General features: G+C 40.7%; 1 protein-coding gene and 1 non-coding gene across 2 annotated transcripts in view; both read left to right on the top strand.

Moving 5' to 3' along the window:
• Positions 1 to 2,603: 2,603 nt before the first annotated feature.
• LOC116356838 (chemokine-like protein TAFA-5) overlaps positions 2,604 to 20,593 on the top strand; it is a 67,229-nt gene continuing 49,239 nt past the window's right edge. Inside the window, exon 1 of the mRNA XM_031803401.1 lies at positions 2,604 to 3,163. Within this exon, the coding sequence (XP_031659261.1) occupies positions 3,079 to 3,163 (85 nt within the window). The 5' untranslated portion in view covers positions 2,604 to 3,078. The remainder of the gene's footprint in view (positions 3,164 to 20,593) is intronic.
• Positions 12,988 to 13,042, top strand: LOC116357040 (U7 small nuclear RNA). Its single transcript, XR_004205350.1, has one exon. It is a non-coding gene; the product is annotated as a U7 small nuclear RNA (small nuclear RNA).

Below are 20,593 nucleotides of genomic sequence, written 5' to 3'. Positions count from 1 at the left end.
CCCAAGCTAACTGGCTAACATTGTCTAGCTACTTCCAGATGCATAATGAGAGAACACTCCACTCTGACCATTTTACTCCCCCTAGCAGAGCTGGTTAGGCAGTTTTCATGTTATCCAGAGCGTTGACTGTAACTGTGCTGCTGGCAACAACTGAATTACGCTTTGTTGCTGACGTTTACTGACACCGAACATTTTCAACGGGTGTTGAGCTTTCAAAAATTCATCAGTTATTATGCGCTCTGGCACACTAAGACGAAAGTCCTTTGTTAATAAATGTAGCTAGATAGCTAACGTAAACCCACCCCATTCTAACCGTGACATTCAAACGAGGCTGCAATGAAAACGAATGGGACTGTGTTGGCATCACAATCCGGGGTATGAACTACATTTCTATTCAAGCGTTGATTGACATGGTAAAGGACTAACAGTATTGGAGAAAATATGAAAAAACGGACCCCTCTGTGTCACTACGTAACGTACAGCACGCATTTGCAACTCATTTTGTGCTGTACCGCCTCTTTCCACCAGGGGTAGCCCTTCTCTCGCAGATTAAAATCATGCTTAACCATCTACACTTGTAAGAAAACTTCATTATTCATGATTTTTGTCTAAATGAATATAATTATTGCTAATATTAAACTAATATTTCATGACTAGGGTGCCAATTGCATTTTTTTTGCACGTCATTACTGCGAGCCGTCATGACACTCAAAAGCCAGAACAGCTGCAGTTCACTTGTGAGGCTAACGTTAGCGCAGCCCTAAAACCTTCAAACAGGTATGTGATGAGACATTACATAAACTCTTTATGTTCTATTTACATTTTAAAATTGATTAGTTGGACAAATCGGGTGAAAAAACCTGTTTCTTCACACAACATATTTCCCCCTTTCAAGATCACTTCGTAGCCTTCGCTCCCCACCCAACATTTAAAAAAAGACCGGACGAAGCTCATTGCCTTCTTGAATTATGCAGAGATGGGCATCAGGTCTCGTCATTAATTTTGTTGGAAAGGGGAGAAATTGTGCTTTACATTGGTATTGATATTACAGTTGATCTGGAAGTATTACGTTTTTTTGGGCGCAAAAATAAGGTCAATTGTACGGACCAAGGCGATGTACAAAAGTGAGTGGGTTTACGTTAGCTAGGTAAACAATGAATCCCAATGCATGATGTAACATTAGTTAGTGAGCCAGCTAGCTAACAGCACACTAACTTGAAATGTAAATACCTAGAATACTAGAACCAGGTTCTATGGCTATAACTAGTCAAGCAAATGTGTGAAATGAGATACGAAGAATAAGATCATACGCATAACATTAGCTAGCTAACAGTACACTTGAAATTAAACAACTTTCTTTATCAGCCCAGCATCTATGTTTTTAAGGATGTGCGTATGACCACAAACTTTTCTAAAACCAAAAGATTACCTTGACTTGGAAGATTTACAGTGTTGGATAGTCATAGTCAGCTAGCTAACATAGCATCCCTCTGTTTGAGCAGGGTGTTTCAGTAGGCTAAACTAGCTAGCTGCATTTGCTAGCTAAATTAAACTGAAAGTGAAAATACAATGACGGAATCTGTCTCTCTCTATTTCTCTCTTTCTTCTCCTTCATTTAGGAAGAAATTAATTTGTTCAAAACTGTTAAACTATTTTCTTTCTCTCTCTTTGAGTCAACTACTCACCACCCTTTATGCACTGCAGTGCTAGCTAGCTGTACATTATGCTTTCAGTACTAGATTCATTAATTAATTCATTCTCTGATCCTTTGATTGGGTGGACAGTTCATGCTGCAAGAGCTCTGATAGGTCAGAGGACGTCCTCCTGAAGTTGTCAAAATTACTGTGTAAGTCTATGGAATGGGTCAGAACGATGAGCCTCCTAGATTTTGTATTGAAGTCAAATGTACTCAGAGGACAGAAGCTAGCTGTCCTCCGGCTCTGCTACCCTACAGAGTGCTGTTGAGGCAACTGTAAACCTTCTTTGCAAAATAGTGTGTTTTAATCAATTATTTGGTGATGTGATTATATTTAGTAATGTTTTATCTAAAAAGGATCACTTTTTAAATGTTGCATTTTTATTCCCTGAGGAGGATGGTCCCCCCCCTTCCTCCTCTGACTCTATTGAAATGTGATGATGTTGAATCAACCTGGAAAATGTATTGGATTTGCAAAAAGTAATCAACTTGATTTTTTTTGGTTGATTTCACGTTGAATTCATGTTAGTTGACAACTCAACCAAATGTATATAAAAACTAGAAGTTGAACTGATGTCTGTGCCCAGGTGATAGAGATGGAGACACCGATAGCCTTATTTTAATGATCAATCTTGTCCAAATAATTCCAATAACTGACCAATGCAATACGTTTTGTAAGTGTACAAAACGAATCCAACAAAAGAGCAATTTTATAACCGGCCTTAATATGTTGACTTGCACACCACAAGTTACCTTGCAGAAATGTATATTCTGTTTTGATTTTCACGAGCCTAACTTTTATTTTTATTGTTATTGGGCTGAAGGAACAATCAGTGGGTACAGGTTCCGTCGTCTTCGGCTATTCACGTTCAAGCGCAAAGTTGCTTACGATTCTTGCGGAGATCTTGGTGTTCGCCTCCGCGTCTTGCAGAAGGCAGATCTTTCCAACGGCAGTCAGTGGATGGATAAACCTTACGGTCTACATGGGATAAACCTGTAACTTCCACCGGGATGAACGGTAGGCTATTTCATATCGCTGATGTTTCATTACAATATTCTCCTGAATTTGAATGTTTAGAAACTTGCCAAATTGACATCTAATTCTGATTCAATTTTGGGCTATGACGCTTCTATCGGTGTTCCACTCCCGACAACTCATCGACAGACAGTCACAGGACAAGATAAAAGGGGCATTTTGTAATAAGGGATCCTGTCAATCATAATCTTTTGGATTTTCCTCCACTAATTTACCGCGCAAGATGGATGCCAGCGACGGGCAATCAGAACGCCACATGAATAAGTATTCACCCATTTGAACGCCACCTTAAAAGTGGGAATAAAGAGGGGGACACGTCGAGACGGGGCTGCGGTCGGGAAAGGGAATGAAGAAGCTCTCGGCAGTTGGAGGAGCGTCACTCTGCTGTCTGCTGCTCCTGTGGGTCATCCACTCCCATCGCCTGAGAGAGGGTAAGTGCATAGCCTACGTGATGCATGCCGCGGTTACTCTACTTACTGTACGCTTTTATTCATGCAAGGAGATGGATCATTGTCTTGATACTGCTATACTGATATCTCAGTGTATAATTATAATTACAGAATAATGTTGTTTTGCTATGTTTTATTGCTTTTTACATAAAATTACCCTCTCTTAGGGTTGGTATTGTAGACCTTTTGTATGGGTTTGTTAGGGATTATTTAAGCAGTAATACCCGAGTAGGTGGTATATGGCCAATATACCACAGCTAAGGGCTGTTCTTTCACAAGACCCAACGCTAGTGTCTGGATTCTACGTGGAACCAAAAGGGGATTTCCCTTGAACCAAAAAGGGTTCTCCTATGGGGACAGCCGAAGAACCCTTTTGGAACCCTTTTTTCTAAGAGTGTATCACAAACCTAGAGGTACCGTATTGCTATTTTAAACAGGTTACCACCGCAATTACAACAGTAAATGAGTCATTTTGCATCATACCTGTGGTATATTGTCTGATATACCATGGCTTTTAGCGAAATCAGCATCCAGGACCCAAACTACCCCGTTTATAATTGTTGTTAGGCTACTCAAAAGATGAATATGGGAAGCACTACTCCTGTCATGTATGCTTTAGACTATCCCTGGCTATGATGTAGCCTTTTCATTTTGCTATTAGGCCTACACTATTATTCTTCATCATGTGCCTTGTGATTTCATACTGGTTTGTACTCATTCCTTGCCATTCTATGACAGTAGTAGCCTTCCGTGTTGAATTATGTATGCGCTAGTGCAATTGCACCTTCACTCGTCCACAGAATGGAAAGCAAAACCATGTTTCTCTCCGTTACCTCGGCAACGATTTGGAACTCTATAGTCATGTCTAAACGGAGAAGGACACCAACGCTTAGGAACTTGGTTATTCACTTTTTACGACTGTGTTCATTTTCTTCTCTCTTCTCTCAAGGCAAATGCATACTATGTCCTCCTCAGCTCCTCGTCTCTCAAACCAACAATATTTTATCCCTATATTCATTTCTTTGACCCGAAACGATTGACGAAAGGATGCTGTGTATGAGTCTGTTACAATCCTATTGTTCATTCATTTCCTTGTTACAGGCTGTAGAAACGAACCGATCAATTGAGTTTATTCTTTCACAACCCACTCTAAAGACTTTATAGAGTATAGGCCTACATAAAGTCTGCATATAAACTACTATAATACTATATGCCATTTAGCAGATGCTTTTATGCAAAGCAACTTACAGTCATGCGTGCATACATTTTACGTATGGGTGGCCCCAGCAGTGGTCGAATACACAACATTTGCCATTGCAAGCGTGCTCTACCAACTAAACCACACACGACCACTACATAGATCCTTCACAAATAATCAATATACTTTATTCAGACTCTATAAAGCCCTGAACTATGGAATACTATGCCCTACGATGCTGATCAAACCTGCAACTTGACCTTTTCTCTATGTAGCCCACAGTAGTTCAGTTTTGGGATAAATTACTAGAATTCTATTCTCAACCAAACAAGAAGGATGCATAGTCACAAAGATGAGGACATCCGTGGGCAGCCATGTTGATCTTTTGGAAACATTGTTTAGAATAAAGGTAGACAAACATTTTATGCCCACTGACTTCTCTTTCCTTTGATCCCAAGTCGACCACTTGCATCTACCTCCTATGCACTTGTGGAGATCTGAAAGGATTAGATATGATATGGTAGTAGCTCCTAGCCTGGATCACGTGGTACACAGCGAGGGAGGGCCGTGACACACTGGACAGGAGTCCGTTTGTTGGTGCCATATTCCCACAAAAAACTGTCTTGAACTTTGATTGGTTCTCAACAAACAAAAATATCCTGGGGGGTTGAGACTAGAGGTCGACCGATTAATCCGAATGGCCAATTAATTAGTGCCGATTTCAAGTTTTCATAACAATCGGTGATCAGCATCTTTGGACACCGATTATGGCCGATTACATTGCACTCCACGAGGATACTGCGTGGTAGGCTGGCTACCTGTTATGCGACTGCAGCAAGGAGCCAAGGTAAAGTGCTAGCTAGCATTAAACTTATCTTAGAAAAAACAATCAATCTTAACATAATCACTAGTTAACTACACATGGTTGATGATATTACTAGTTTATCTAGCTTGTCCTGCGTTGCATATAATCGATGCGGTGCCTGTTAATTTGTCATTGAATAACATCCTTCTTCGTCAAAGGGGTTATTTAACAAGCGCATTTGTGAAAAAAGCACACTCGTTGCACCAATGTGTACCTAACCATAACCATCAATGCCTTTCTTAAAATCAATACACAAGTATATATTTTTAAACCTGCATATTTAGTTAATATTGTCTGCTAACATGAATTTCTTTTAACTAGGAAAATTGTGTCACTTCTCTTGCGTTCTGTGCAAGCAGAGTCAGGATACATGCAGCAGTTTGGGCCGCCTGGCTCGTTGCGAACTGTGTGAAGACCATTTCTTCCTAACAAAGACCGTTATTAATTTGCCAGAATTTGACATAATTATGACATAACGTTGAAGGTTATGCAATGTAACAGCAATATTTAGACTTATGGATGCCACCCGTTAGATAAAATGTGGTTCCGTATTTCACTGAAAGAATAAACGTTTTGTTTTCGAAATGATAGTTTCAGGATTTGACCATATTAATGACCTAAGACTCGTATTTCTGTGTGTTATTATCATTAAGTCTATGATTTGATAGAGCAGTCTGCCATTCAAATAGCACTTTCATGCGTTTGCCAGCAGCTCTTCGCTGTGCTTCAAGCATTGCGCTGTTTATGACTTCAAGCCTATCAACTCCCGAGATTAGGCTGGCAATACTAAAGTACCTATTTGAACATCCAATAGTCAAAGGTATATGAAATACAAATGGTATAGAGAGAAATATTCCTATAATAACTACAACCTAAAACTTCTTACCTGGGAATATTGAAGACTCATGTTAAAAGGAACCACCAGCTTTCGTATGTTCTCATGTTCTGAGCAAGGAACTTAAACGTTAGCTTTCTTACAAGGTACATATTCGACTTTTACTTTCTTCTCCAACACTTTGTTTTTACATTATTTAAACCAAATTGACCATGTTTCATTATTTATTTGAGACTAAATTGATTTCATTGGTGTATTAAATTAAGTTAAAATTTGTGTTCATTCAGTATTGTTGTAATTGTCATTATTACAAATATACAGTGCCTTGCGAAAGTATTCGGCCCCCTTGAACTTTGCGACCTTTTGCCACATTTCAGGCTTCAAACATAAAGATATAAAACTGTATTTTTTTGTGAAGAATCAACAACAAGTGGGACACAATCATGAAGTGAAACGACATTTATTGGATATTTCAAACTTTTTTAACAAATCAAAAACTGAAATATTGGGCGTGCAAAATTATTCAGCCCCCTTAAGTTAATACTTTGTAGCGCCACCTTTTGCTGCGATTACAGCGGTAAGTCGCTTGGGGTATGTCTCTATCAGTTTTGCACATCGAGAGACTGACATTTTTTCCCATTCCTCCTTGCAAAACAGCTCGAGCTCAGTGAGGTTGGATGGAGAGCATTTGTGAACAGCAGTTTTCAGTTCTTTCCACAGATTCTCGATTGGATTCAGGTCTGGACTTTGACTTGGCCATTCTAACACCTGAATATGTTTATTTTTTAACCATTCCATTGTAGATTTTGCTTTATGTTTTGGATCATTGTCTTGTTGGAAGACAAATCTCCGTCCCAGTCTCAGGTCTTTTGCAGACTCCATCAGGTATTCTTCCAGAATGGTCCTGTATTTGGCTCCATCCATCTTCCCATCAATTTTAACCATCTTCCCTGTCCCTGCTGAAGAAAAGCAGGCCCAAACCATGATGCTGCCACCACCATGTTTGACAGTGGGGATGGTGTGTTCAGGGTGATGAGCTGTGTTGCTTTTACGCCAAACATAACGTTTTGCATTGTTGCCAAAAGGTTCAATTTTGGTTTCATCTGACCAGAGCACCTTCTTCCACATGTTTGGTGTGTCTCCCAGGTGGCTTGTGGCAAACTTTAAACGACACTTTTTATGGATATCTTTAAGAAATGGCTTTCTTCTTGCCACTCTTCCATAAAGGCCAGATTTGTGCAATATACGACTGATTGTTGTCCTATGGACAGAGTCTCCCACCTCAGCTGTAGATCTCTGCAGTTCATCCAGAGTGATCATGGGCCTCTTGGCTGCATCTCTGATCAGTCTTCTCCTTGTATGAGCTGAAAGTTTAGAGGGACGGCCAGGTCTTGGTAGATTTGCAGTGGTCTGATACTCCTTCCATTTCAATAATATCGCTTGCACAGTGCTCCTTGGGATGTTTAAAGCTTGGGAAATCTTTTTGTATCCAAAACCGGCTTTAAACTTCTTCACAACAGTATCTCGGACCTGCCTGGTGTGTTCCTTGTTCTTCATGATGCTCTCTGCGCTTTTAACGGACCTCTGAGACTATCACAGTGCAGGTGCATTTATACGGAGACTTGATTACACACAGGTGGATTGTATTTATCATCATTAGTCATTTAGGTAAACATTGGATCATTCAGAGATCCTCACTGAACTTCTGGAGAGAGTTTGCTGCACTGAAAGTAAAGGGGCTGAATAATTTTGCACGCCCAATTTTTCAGTTTTTGATTTGTTAAAAAAGTTTTAAATATCCAATAAATGTCGTTCCACTTCATGATTGTGTCCCACTTGTTGTTGATTCTTCACAAAAAAATACAGTTTTATATCTTTATGTTTGAAGCCTGAAATGTGGCAAAAGGTCGCAAAGTTCAAGGGGGCCGAATACTTTCGCAAGGCACTGTATATATAAAAATTGTCCGATTAATATCGTATCGGCTTTTTTTGGTCCTCCAATAATCGGTATCGGCATTGAAAATTCATAATCGGTCAACCTCTAGTTGAGACCTCTCGTTGTTAGAAAATCCAACAGTTGTATTGGAAGGGGGAGGCGCTTGGGGGCTGTGTGTGGTTGTCCATGTGGTTGTTTGAATGAGAGAGACATAGAGGAGAATCAATCAGTAAAAAAGCCCAGCCCCGTTCATTATCGATGCATTATGCCAACAACATCAAAGAGCCTTTCTGGACTCCGAAGTCAGGAAGACTTAGAGTTTGAAGTCAGCCAGTCTAAGTAGCTCCAACTTGCCCTCTGATTGACGAGAACACTATCCATATCCAATCTTCTCAGATCATCACATGTCCATAGATGCTAGTATAGAGGTTGATTTGATTTGGGATTAGGGCGCTCCTCCAGCATTTGAAGTCTTCTGAACTTCCCCATCACTCAAGTCAGATACCTCTTAGATAATGTGGACATGAATTCACCTCCACTTCCCTATTGTTAGAATGTGCACAAACACTACATAACCAAAAGTATGTGGACACCTGCTCGTTAACATCTCATTCCAAAATCATGAGCATTAATATGGATTAATATGGAGTTGGTCCCCCCTTTGCTGCTATAACAGCCTCCACCCTTTTGGGAAGACTTTCCACCACATGTTGAAACATTTCTGCTGGGACATGCTTCCATTCAGCCACAAGAGCTGATGTTGGGAAATTAGGTCTGGCCTGCAGCTGTGTTACAATTCATCCCGAAGGTGTTTGATGGGGTTGAGGTCAGGGCTCTGTGCAGGCCAAGTTCTTCCACACCAATCTCGACAAGCCATTTCTGTATGGACCTCCCTTTGTGCATTGTCATGCTGAAACAGGAAAGGGCCTTCCCCAAACTGTTGGCACAAAGTTGGAAGCACAGAATCGTCTAGAATGTCATGTAGCGTTAAGAATTCCCTTCGCTGGAACTAAGGGGCTAGCCCAAACCATGAAATAAAAAATCAAACTTTACAGTTGGCACTATGCATTCGGGCAGGTAGCGTTTTCCTGGCATCCACCAAACCCAGATTAGTCCGTCGGACTGCCAAATTGTGAAGCGTGATTCATCCCTCCGGAGACCGTATTTCCACTGCTCCAGAGTCCAATGGTGGCGAGCTTTCCACCACTCCGGCTAAAGCTTGGCATTGCGCATGGTTATCTTAGGCTTGTGTGCGGCTGCTCGGCCATCGAAACCCATTTCTTGAAGCTCCCGACAAACAGTTATTGTGCTGACGTTGCTTCCAAAGGCAGTTTGGAACCCGGTAGTTAGTGTTGCAACCGAGGACAGAAAATTATTACTCGCCTCCCACCTTAGCACGTGGCAGTCCCATTCTGTGAGCTTGTGTGGTCTACCACTTCGCAGTTGAGCCGTTGTTGCTCCTAGACAACTTCACAATAACAACACTTAAGGTAGACCGGGCAGCTCTAGCAGGGCAGAAATTTGACACATACTTTTATATATGCAGGATCTCAACCACACCTGACTTACACAGCTACTCAGTGCTCCTAGGGCCCATCTCCAACTCCCCCGGAGGCCCCTGGAAGCCCCTAGATGCCTAACAAAGAGAATGTGAGGGAAAAATTATTTATTCACCTTATTTGTTGGATATGTAACAATTATTTACTTAACGAACAGTAAGATATTTCTGTCCTGCTAATGCTGTGTTTTATGGTCTCTAGCACCGTGCAGCTAGTCTGGGTGGTGAGGACATGGGTTCTACTAGAGAGAGCTTGAAGCTGACAATTGACTTGTGTTGGTGATAAAACCTAAAGGCTAGCATTCTATAAGACAAGGTGTGGTGTGTGTGACACAAGATAGTGAGAGCCTGGAAGAGTTAAGAACAATGCCTCATTGTCTCATCTTCCTGGCATCTGGGACACTAAGTAAAATACCATCCTGTGTAGATAACCAAGGTGGCTTATGGGAAGGTTAGAAGTCACTGATGAAACAATCTTGGTATCAGCTATATAAAATCTGTGCATTGTCTGTAGAGGCTAGACTCTCAGCCTAACAGTCAGTCAAGACTGGTGGGCTGACGGTTTCATTATGGCAATAATCAATCAATATTAAATAAAGATGATTGTTTGAAGAAAGGACCACGACCAAGTCTCTCTCAGTACTGAATTTCCACGACAAGAGGTATTTGGTCTTGGGTGCCGGGCCGGTCATGAATCCTGCCACGACTGGCTGCGTCGCCTCCCCTCTATAACGGCGCCATCCGTCACAGTGGCAGCGACAGGAAATCAAAGTGCAGTAGCCTGTCCGGCTCACACGATTGGGCCCCAGCCCCACACTAATGGATTGCCTGTCAAGCCTCTCTCTACCCTCGCCAGGCTATTCAACGATACATTCGGAGATTTCTGTATTTCTCTCACCGGAGCCAATTCCTCCAGTTGTTCAGTGGACCAGCAGCTCCTCTCTCTTCATTTTGTTAACCTCAGCACCTTTGTTTTGGATGTGGGTTCGAGGACAGGGTGGAGATAGAGAGATGTTCTCTGATTAATGAGGTGGAGGTAGTTGTTGTTCTGACTATATCGGCAACGTAAGGTGATGGAATGGTAAGTTTGTCACTTTAGCTGTGTGCTGTAGCCTACTATGTCCAGCCTACTAAGTAAATTTGAAGCTATCAGCTCAATGAAAAATGCTTTGTAAAGTTTATAGAGAGATTTCAGTCTTCTCCGCAGCTCAGTTCAGTGGTGACAAGTCACAGTGAGGATGATTTTGATGTAAGTAAACCACTTCTCCTGTTTTGAAGTCGTATACCTACGGGGATGTTTATGGAAAAATGAAAATGTTTTTACAGCAAAATCAATCAAGGCCCATATTTTACAGCTCCCTGAATAGGAATTCTATTTTGCAGCAACTGTTTGCCTCCCTTGCGGTTGAGTTTGTAGTTATTTTCTACGTGGAGTGCATTGGAGTTTAAAATTCTTGATGTTATGGAGAGTGTGGGTGGAACGTGTAAATATTATCAGTAATTGTCCTCGTCTTTTCCTTCCATAGTATTTTTTAAATAATTTTATTCCACGAAAGGCGCTCCTTCCTGCATTTTAAAGGGTTAGGTTACCCAAATGACTTAATAACAAAAATGCCTCCTTACCTAAGAAAAGAAGTGTATTGCAATCCACAATCTGGGCTTAGACTACCTTTCAGAAACAAGCATTGATGACCAAAAACCAAAGAGAATGAATGGCCCCAGCATGCTCTTGGGCGTTATGAGTAGGGGTAAATCCCTTTGAATTTAATCACGTTTTGACAACACTCCTTTTGATTTGAACAAAACCTTCCGTACATATTTGCCCATTGTAGAAGTGCACTTAAAGTTACTTTTTGGATCTGAATGCAAAAACATTCAAGAGATAAAAGTACTCCAAGTTGATCCCTTCAATACCATGAGATATCCATGTCTTCATCACTGGAAAATATAAATGTTGAGATTTATGTTATTTAAAGCTTACAAACAGGGTTGTCAAACTATCCTATAATTTCTTGAAATAAACATATTTGCATATGTTGTAGCTTGATCCTATTTCATCTGATGTTTTTGACTAAGATGGTTGGAGGTCTAGACATCAGAGAATGTTGACTTGAATGGGAATATCTGTTGTTTTAAAATAAACTGTCAATCCTCTATAGGAAACCTGTTGAAATCCCAGAAATATAGATAATAGATAGACATTAACATTTAAGTTGACATTGATCAATGGATGGACTGATGGCCATCTTTGTGGCAGTAATTATAAGTTACAATTTCAATGGTGTACCAGCTAAATTGCAGGGATAGGTCCATTCTATTAATTATATTTCTATGATTGAAATGACACACACTGCATTCAACAACAACATGTTGTGTCTCAACCGATGGTGACAAAACACAAAAACCTCAGATGATGTACATGCTACAACACATGAGAATATGAAAAAAATCGAAGCCTACGCATTTCTTTTTATAACTGCCCATACCATAACCCCACCGCCACCATGGGGCATTCTGTTCACAATGTTTACATCAGCAAACCGCTCGACCACACAACGCCATACACGTGGTCTACGGTTGTGAGGCTGGTTAGACCTACTGCTAAATTCTCTAAATTACATTGGAGGCGGCTTAAGGTAGAGAAATTAACATTTAATTATTTGGCAACCGCTCTGGTGGACATTCCTGCTGTCAGCATGCCAATTGCACGCTCCCTCAACACTTGAGATTTCTGTGGCATTGTGTTGTGTGATAAAACGGCACATTTAAGCGTCACATTTTATTGTCCCCAGCACAAGGTGCATCTGTGTAATGATCATGCTGTTTAATCAGCTTCTTGATATGCCTGTCAGGTGGATGGATTATCTTGGCAAAGGAGAAAGGCTCACTAACTGGGATGTAAACAAATGTATTCATAACATTTGAGAGAAATAACCTTTTGTGCAAATGGAACATTTCTGGGATAATTTATTTCAACCGTTTTACCTTCCAGTGATGAAGACATGGATGTCTCATGGTAGTGTGGGGTATGCAAATGGTCAACTTTGATCACCTTTATCTCCTTAATATTCTGGCATTCAGGTCCAGAAAGTAACTTGCTGACCACTTCTTCTATGGGTAAACACGTATGGGAAGTTTTGTTTAAAACAAAAGGAATGCTGTCAAAAAGTGATTGACTTCAAATGGATTTACCTGTAGGCTATGAGAACATACTCTTATTTTCATTCACAAATCACCCCAAAATAAATCCAGTGACCCAGCATAAATCCAGTGACTCCCCAATATCCACATTTTTGCCACCCATGAGTGAGAAACCTACATGCCAAGTATAGGCCATATATTTGTGTTCATTTTTAAGAAAATAGCAATAGTGTTGAACATAGCTGTTCAGATCCCAGTCCCAACTACTTACAGGACAATTTGTGCTTTTGGTATTTGTCCAGTAGGTTTCCTCGACGAGAAAGCCCAAACAATTCCCAACTCAGCAAGTAGAGGTCTTAGGACAAACTAAAACACTCAAAGATATAGGTTATGCTACGTACTCCAAACTGTATCAGACATGCGTGTGTCCTGTTCTGGATTATTCAGCAGGAGTGTGGGGTGCTAAGAGGTACTGTATTTTAAAAACAAACAAGTTCATAACAGAGCACACACGTTACTCTTTAGGTGTCCACAAGTTTGCACCTATTCTTGCAATAACTGGGGACACGGGCTGGGAACCCTGTGAGGTGAGGTGGAACGCATGTATGGCATACTTTGGTGTAGACTGTTGGATATGCCAGAATAGCTAGTCAAGTTGTTCAAAGAAATAGAGAATGAAACACATTTTATCCTCTATTGACCTTTCTACCATGATATACGCTTGCTCTTATTCCAGAAAGCACACCAGATATGCCCTAGCATTATGTGGCTCTTGCTCAGCGCAAACTGGCTCTAACCAGAATAGAAAGAGTGGGAGGCCCCGGTGCACAATTGAGCAAGAGGACAAGTACATTTGAGTGTCTAGTTTGAGAAACAGACGACTCACCAGTCCTCAACTGGCAGCTTCATTAAATAGTACCAGCAAAACACCAGTCTCAACGGCAACAGTGAAGAGGCCCCTCCAGGATGCTGGCCTTCTAGGCAGCAAATGTACTTGTCCTATTGCTCAGTTGTGCACCGGGGCCTCCCACTCCTCTTTCTATTCTGGTTAGAGCCAATTTGCGCTGTTCTGTGAAGGGAGTAGTCCACAGCGTTGTACCAGATCTTCAGTTTCTTGGCAATTTCTCCCATGGAATTTCTCCCATGGAATAGCCTTCATTTCTCAGAACAAGAATAGACTGAATAGAAGAATAGACTGATGAGTTTCAGAAGAAAGTCCTTTGTTTCTGGCCATTTTGAGCCTGTAATCAAACCCACAAATGCTGATGCTCTAGATATTTAACTAGTCTAAAGGCCAGTTTTATAGCTTCTTTAATCAGCTCAACAGTTTTCAGCTGTGCTAACATAATTCCAAAAGGATTTTATAACGATCAATTAGCCTTTTTAAATGATAAACTTGGATTAGCTAACACGAGATGCCAATGGAACACAGGAGTGATGGTTGCTGATAATGGGCCTCTGTATGCCTCTATATGCAGATATTCCATAAAAAATCTGCTGTTTCCAGCTACAATTGTCATTTAAAACATTAACATTGTAATTCGGATCAATTTGATGTTATTTTAATTGACAAAAAAGTGCTTTTCTTTCAAAAACAAGGACATTTCTAAGTGACCCCAAACTTTTGAACGTTAGTGTATGTGTATATACAGTATGCAGTGAGTATGTATACAGTGTGTATATATGCAGTGTGTATGTATATATGTAGGTACATTATTTTACTGCTCTAGGGATGTAATCCAAACTTTTGAACCATAGTGTATGTGTATGTATACAGTGTGTATGTATACAGTGTGTATGTACGTATATTATTTTACTGCTCTAGGGATGTAATTATCGTTTGGATAACATTATTTACTATTGATAGTTTTTTTTTTTACTCTGTGATGTGCAATGCAGAGAAAGCCGGAAGAAGAATGATCATTTAATTACCATAGTGAACTGTAATGTTTGTTTGTGTCAATTAATCCCATAAGGGATGGGTTGCCAAATGGCGATTTGACACGAAAACAAAATGCCATTCATTCATAAAATTTAATTCAGTAGAAAATTATAATATATATTTTTTTAAAGTTTATAAAACAAAAAGACTATTACTAAATACCAAAGGTGAAAGTAAATGTAATGTATTGTGCACCATAACATTTTATTGGCCTAATCCTAGAATTTCATGTAGAATCCCTATTAGTTGAATAGGATCTCTTTGGGCATAGTTGTAAAGATTTGCCATTTTACTTTTAAAATGTATTACCTTTTATTGTGGTATAATAACTTTAAAAATAAAGAAAAACCCTTAAATCTTTTCACCGGTAGTGTATATACAGTGCCTTGCGAAAGAATTCGGCCCCCTTGAACTTTGCAAACTTTTGCCACATTTCAGGCTTCAAACATAAAGATATAAAACTGTATTTTTTAATGAAGAATCAACAACAAGTGGGACACAATCATGAAGTGGAACGACATTTATTGGATATTTCAAACTTTTTTAACAAATCAAAAACTGAAAAATTGGGCGTGCAAAATTATTCAGCCCCCTTAAGTTAATACTTTGTAGCGCCACCTTTTGCTGCGATTACAGCGGTAAGTCGCTTGGGGTATGTCTCTATCAGTTTTGCACATCGAGAGACTGAAATGTTTTCCCATTCCTCCTTGCAAAACAGCTCGAGCTCAGTGAGGTTGGATGGAGAGCATTTGTGAACAGCAGTTTTCAGTTCTTTCCACAGATTCTCGATTGGATTCAGGTCTGGACTTTGACTTGGCCATTCTAACACCTGGATATGTTTATTTTTGAACCATTCCATTGTAGATTTTGCTTTATGTTTTGGATCATTGTGTTGTTGGAAGACAAATCTCCGTCCCAGTCTCAGGTCTTTTGCAGACTCCATCAGGTTTTCTTCCAGAATGGTCCTGTATTTGGCTCCATCCATCTTCCCATCAATTTTAACCATCTTCCCTGTCCCAGCTGAAGAAAAGCAGACCCAAACCATGATGCTGCCACCACCATGTTTGACAGTGGGGATGATGTGTTCAGGGTGATGAGCTGTGTTGCTTTTACGCCAAGCATAACGTTTTGCATTGTTGCCAAAAAGTTCAATTTTGGTTTCATCTGACCAGAGCACCTTCTTCCATATGTTTGGTGTGTCTCCCAGGTGGCTTGTGGCAAACTTTAAATGACACTTTTTATGGATATCTTTAAGAAATGGCTTTCTTCTTGCCACTCTTCCATAAAGGCCAGATTTGTGCAATATACGACTGATTGTTGTCCTATGGACAGAGTCTCCCACCTCTGCTGTAGATCTCTGCAGTTCATCCAGAGTGATCATGGGCCTCTTGGCTGCATCTCTGATCAGTCTTCTCCTTGTATGAGCTGAAAGTTTAGAGGGACGGCCAGGTCTTGGTAGATTTGCATGGGAAATCTTTTTGTATCCAAATCCGGCTTTAAACTTCTTCACAACAGTATCTCGGACCTGCTTGGTGTGTTCCTTGTTCTTCATGATGCTCTCTGCGCTTTTAACAGACCTCTGAGACTATCACAGTGCAGGTGCATTTATACGGAGACTTGATTACACACAGGTGGATTGTATTTATCATCATCATTAGTCATTTAGGTCAACATTGGATCATCCAGAGATCCTCACTGAACTTCTGGAGAGAGTTTGCTGCACTGAAAGTAAAGGGGCTGAATAATTTTGCACGCCCAATTTTTCAGTTTTGGATTTGTTAAAAAAGTTTGAAATATCCAATAAATGTCATTCCACTTCATGATTGTGTCCCACTTGTTGTTGATTCTTCACAAAAAATACAGTTTTATATCTTTATGTTTGAAGCCTGAAATGTGGCAAAAGGTCGCAAAGTTCAAGGGGGCCGAATACTTTCGCAAGGCACTGTATTTGTTCTGCACAACCACTGCAGTGAATAATAGAGTATCTAAATATAGTAATACTTCTATAGTATTATATAGGTTATTTTCTTCATGTGTGCTGCCCTTCTTTATCAGGCTTTCGAAAAGGTTTGTATTTGAATCTGTGCTTCAAATTCAATACTTAACTGAGGTATCTTACAGATGTTGTATGTATGGGGGACAGAGGAAGGCTTAGTCATTCAAAAATCATATTTTCTCACAGAGTGAGTCCATGTAATTTATTATGTGATTTGTTAAGTCACATATTACTCATGAACTAATTTAGGCTTGCCTAAAAAAGGTGCTGAATAATTACTGAATCACTATATTTTAGTTATGAATTTTGTATTTATTAACAAGACAAAATAGAAGGATCTAAATACTTCTGAAAGGCACTGTATATTGTCCAAGTTACTGCATTCATCAGCTCAGAAAAATGCTTCTGGTTGTGGGTGTGTGGTTTTGATTGTCTTACTTTTACATAACATCACATATTCATCAACTCCGAAAATGCTTCTGGTTGTGGGTGTGTGGTTTCAATTGCCTCACTCAAATAACATCACTGCAACTACATTGCTGAGTCCCATGATTTCAACATAGGAATGAGACTAAGATATTGTCACACATGCAGATTAAGGTACATAGTGCTAGTTTGAGCTGGAGCCAGCCAGGTCAAAACTAAAATATGTGCATTAATAAAAAATATCCGAATTTAAGCCATAGTTAAAACATGTTTTTGATCCCATACCTTTTTCTTGGAGTATACAGTATTTACAGAATATTGAATTATTGAATCTTAAAAGTCATACAATAAGTTTACACAAAAATATTTCACATTTGAAATCACACTGCGCTGTGAATTTGCTTTGAGGTTTGTGTGTGTGTGCATGTGTGTGAATGTATCCATGCATCTCTGTAAGTGGGTACGTTTGTTTGTGTGTGACTCAGTGATAAGGTCATTTTCCCGGGAAGAGCTAGTCACTCTACTCGGTAGCGGGTGCCAGCGCCTGTAGATGTCATCTGTGATGGAAACCAGAGCGTGGGCGAACCCCCCCCCACCCCCCTGCCATCCCTTACTCTGTGGCCCGCCGTAAGTGCATTTCATAATCTGAAATAGAGGCGAGACCAAGCTTCTCCGTGCCAACGAGTGACGGAAACCCCCTGTCATATGAATTAACTCCTGCTCCTCCTGATGGAATGGGCCTGTAATCCTCCGCACTGTCTCCCTCCATCTTTCCCTCCATCTCTCTCTCCCTCCTCCCTCTCTTCTCTAAGCTTATCACATGTGGTCCCATTCATCTGGTTGCTGTTGAATCATGGGGAGAACATTGATAACAAATGGCACAGCCATAACCTCCAGGAGTGGGGGGACTTGCTGGATGTTTGTGTGTGGAAGGGGGGGGGGGGTGAGACTATTATGTGTCCGAATACTCATACTTGCATCCTAAATAGTAAGCCATTTTAGTATGCAAAAAATGAAGTTTAATAGTATGTGACATTTAGAAAATGAAGTCTACTTTATGTAGTGTTTGAGAGATAAGCAGAGCGGGTGCAGATGGACTCGGCCTGGAACCTGCTATGTAGTATCTACTGTCATCTTGGAAATAAACCTCTTCGTGATGTTAATGCTTTTTACTGTCGAGTTCCTCTTTACAACAACTAAAAATAACCCGCTTCCATTACCCGGGGATGCAACACTTTAAATGCCCAGATGTCATAATCATTTCGGCTTTGACAACAGCGGATCAATTAGATATGGGGATGCAGCACACTGCATTCTAATGCATTGGAAGAGGGGCTGCGAGTTTTGAAAGCTATATCTCCAAGTAAACAACAAAACAACTTGGAAGATGGCGAATAGCGAAGCTTCTGTGGTGGTGTAAGTCGTTTTTATTTGTAACTATTTGTAACTATTATTTCTTTATTTTTGGTCAAGTCCTTTTTTAAAACCAAAGTGGATTTCTTTTCTAATTGAAAAGTGTTTTTTGTTTACATGATATTTGTACATGTTATGTTGGTGTGTGTTTTACGTTCAATAGTAACAGTTTATATACGTAGATTTTTTTTTAACCTGCTCTTGCTAGTATCACTTTTTTTTTCAAGCTTACGCTTCGGCCTCTTGGCCTTCATCAGAGCTTTCTGCTCTTTGCTCTCTTATGAACGAAATTAACCATCTTTGGTATAGTAATAATATTAACGTTTTACCGGTACCGCATACCCCCACTACCCCTGTTTGAACTGCATTGTGGGATGAGCTGAAATAATGCCTCAAGCCAGGTAGTAGAGCTGGAAGTTAACCTTCATGGAGCAACTTTGTTCATCTTAATATTTCATTTCTGGCAAAGACATAAAGAAGCACCCATGACCTAAAATTTGAGCAAGGGAATATTCCACTGATTCCACTGATTCCACTGTGCAGCTCAATCATGTGCAGCTGAATAGGGAATATTCCACTGATTCCACTGTGCAGCTCAATCATGTGCAGCTGAATAGGGAATATTCCATTGATTCCACTGTGCAGCTCAATCATGTGCAGCTGAATAGGGAATATTCCATTGATTCCACTGTGCCAGGCAGCTCAATCATGTGCAGCTGAATAGGGAATATTCCATTGATTCCACTGTGCAGCTCAATCATGTGCAGCTGAATAGGGAATATTCCATTGATTCCACTGTGCCAGGCAGCTCAATCATGTGCAGCTGAATAGGGAATATTCCATTGATTCCACTGTGCCAGGCAGCTCAATCATGTGCAGCTGAATAGGGAATATTCCATTGATTCCACTGTGCCAGGCAGCTCAATCATGTGCAGCTGAATAGGGAATATTCCATTGATTCCACTGTGCCAGGCAGCTCAATCATGTGCAGCTGAATAGGGAATATTCCATTGATTCCACTGTGCCAGGCAGCTCAATCATGTGCAGCTGAATAGGGAATATTCCATTGATTCCACTGTGCCAGGCAGCTCAATCATGTGCAGCTGAATAGGGAATATTCCATTGATTCCACTGTGCCAGGCAGCTCAATCATGTGCAGCTGAATAGGGAATATTCCATTGATTCCACTGTGCCAGGCAGCTCAATCATGTGCAGCTGAATAGGGAATATTCCATTGATTCCACTGTGCCAGGCAGCTCAATCATGTGCAGCTGAATAGGGAATATTCCATTGATTCCACTGTGCCAGGCAGCTCAATCATGTGCAGCTGAATAGGGAATATTCCATTGATTCCACTGTGCCAGGCAGCTCAATCATGTGCAGCTGAATAGGGAATATTCCATTGATTCCACTGTGCCAGGCAGCTCAATCATGTGCAGCTGAATAGGGAATATTCCACTGATTCCACTGTGCCAGGCAGCTCAATCATGTGCAGCTGAATAGGGAATATTCCACTGATTCCACTGTGCCAGGCAGCTCAATCATGTGCAGCTGAATAGGGAATATTCCACTGATTCCACTGTGCCAGGCAGCTCAATCATGTGCAGCTGAATAGGGAATATTCCATTGATTCCACTGTGCCAGGCAGCTCAATCATGTGCAGCTGAATAGGGAATATTCCATTGATTCCACTGTGCCAGGCAGCTCAATCATGTGCAGCTGAATAGGGAATATTCCATTGATTCCACTGTGCCAGGCAGCTCAATCATGTGCAGCTGAATAGGGAATATTCCACTGATTCCACTGTGCAGCTCAATCATGTGCAGCTGAATAGGGAATATTCCATTGATTCCACTGTGCCAGGCAGCTCAATCATGTGCAGCTGAATAGGGAATATTCCATTGATTCCACTGTGCCAGGCAGCTCAATCATGTGCAGCTGAATAGGGAATATTCCATTGATTCCACTGTGCCAGGCAGCTCAATCATGTGCAGCTGAATAGGGAATATTCCATTGATTCCACTGTGCCAGGCAGCTCAATCATGTGCAGCTGAATAGGGAATATTCCACTGATTCCACTGTGCAGCTCAATCATGTGCAGC

This window comes from Oncorhynchus kisutch, linkage group LG24, assembly GCF_002021735.2.
Source record: "Oncorhynchus kisutch isolate 150728-3 linkage group LG24, Okis_V2, whole genome shotgun sequence".
Lineage (NCBI taxonomy): Eukaryota > Metazoa > Chordata > Actinopteri > Salmoniformes > Salmonidae > Oncorhynchus > Oncorhynchus kisutch.
This window is presented reverse-complemented; position numbering and strand designations above follow the sequence as displayed.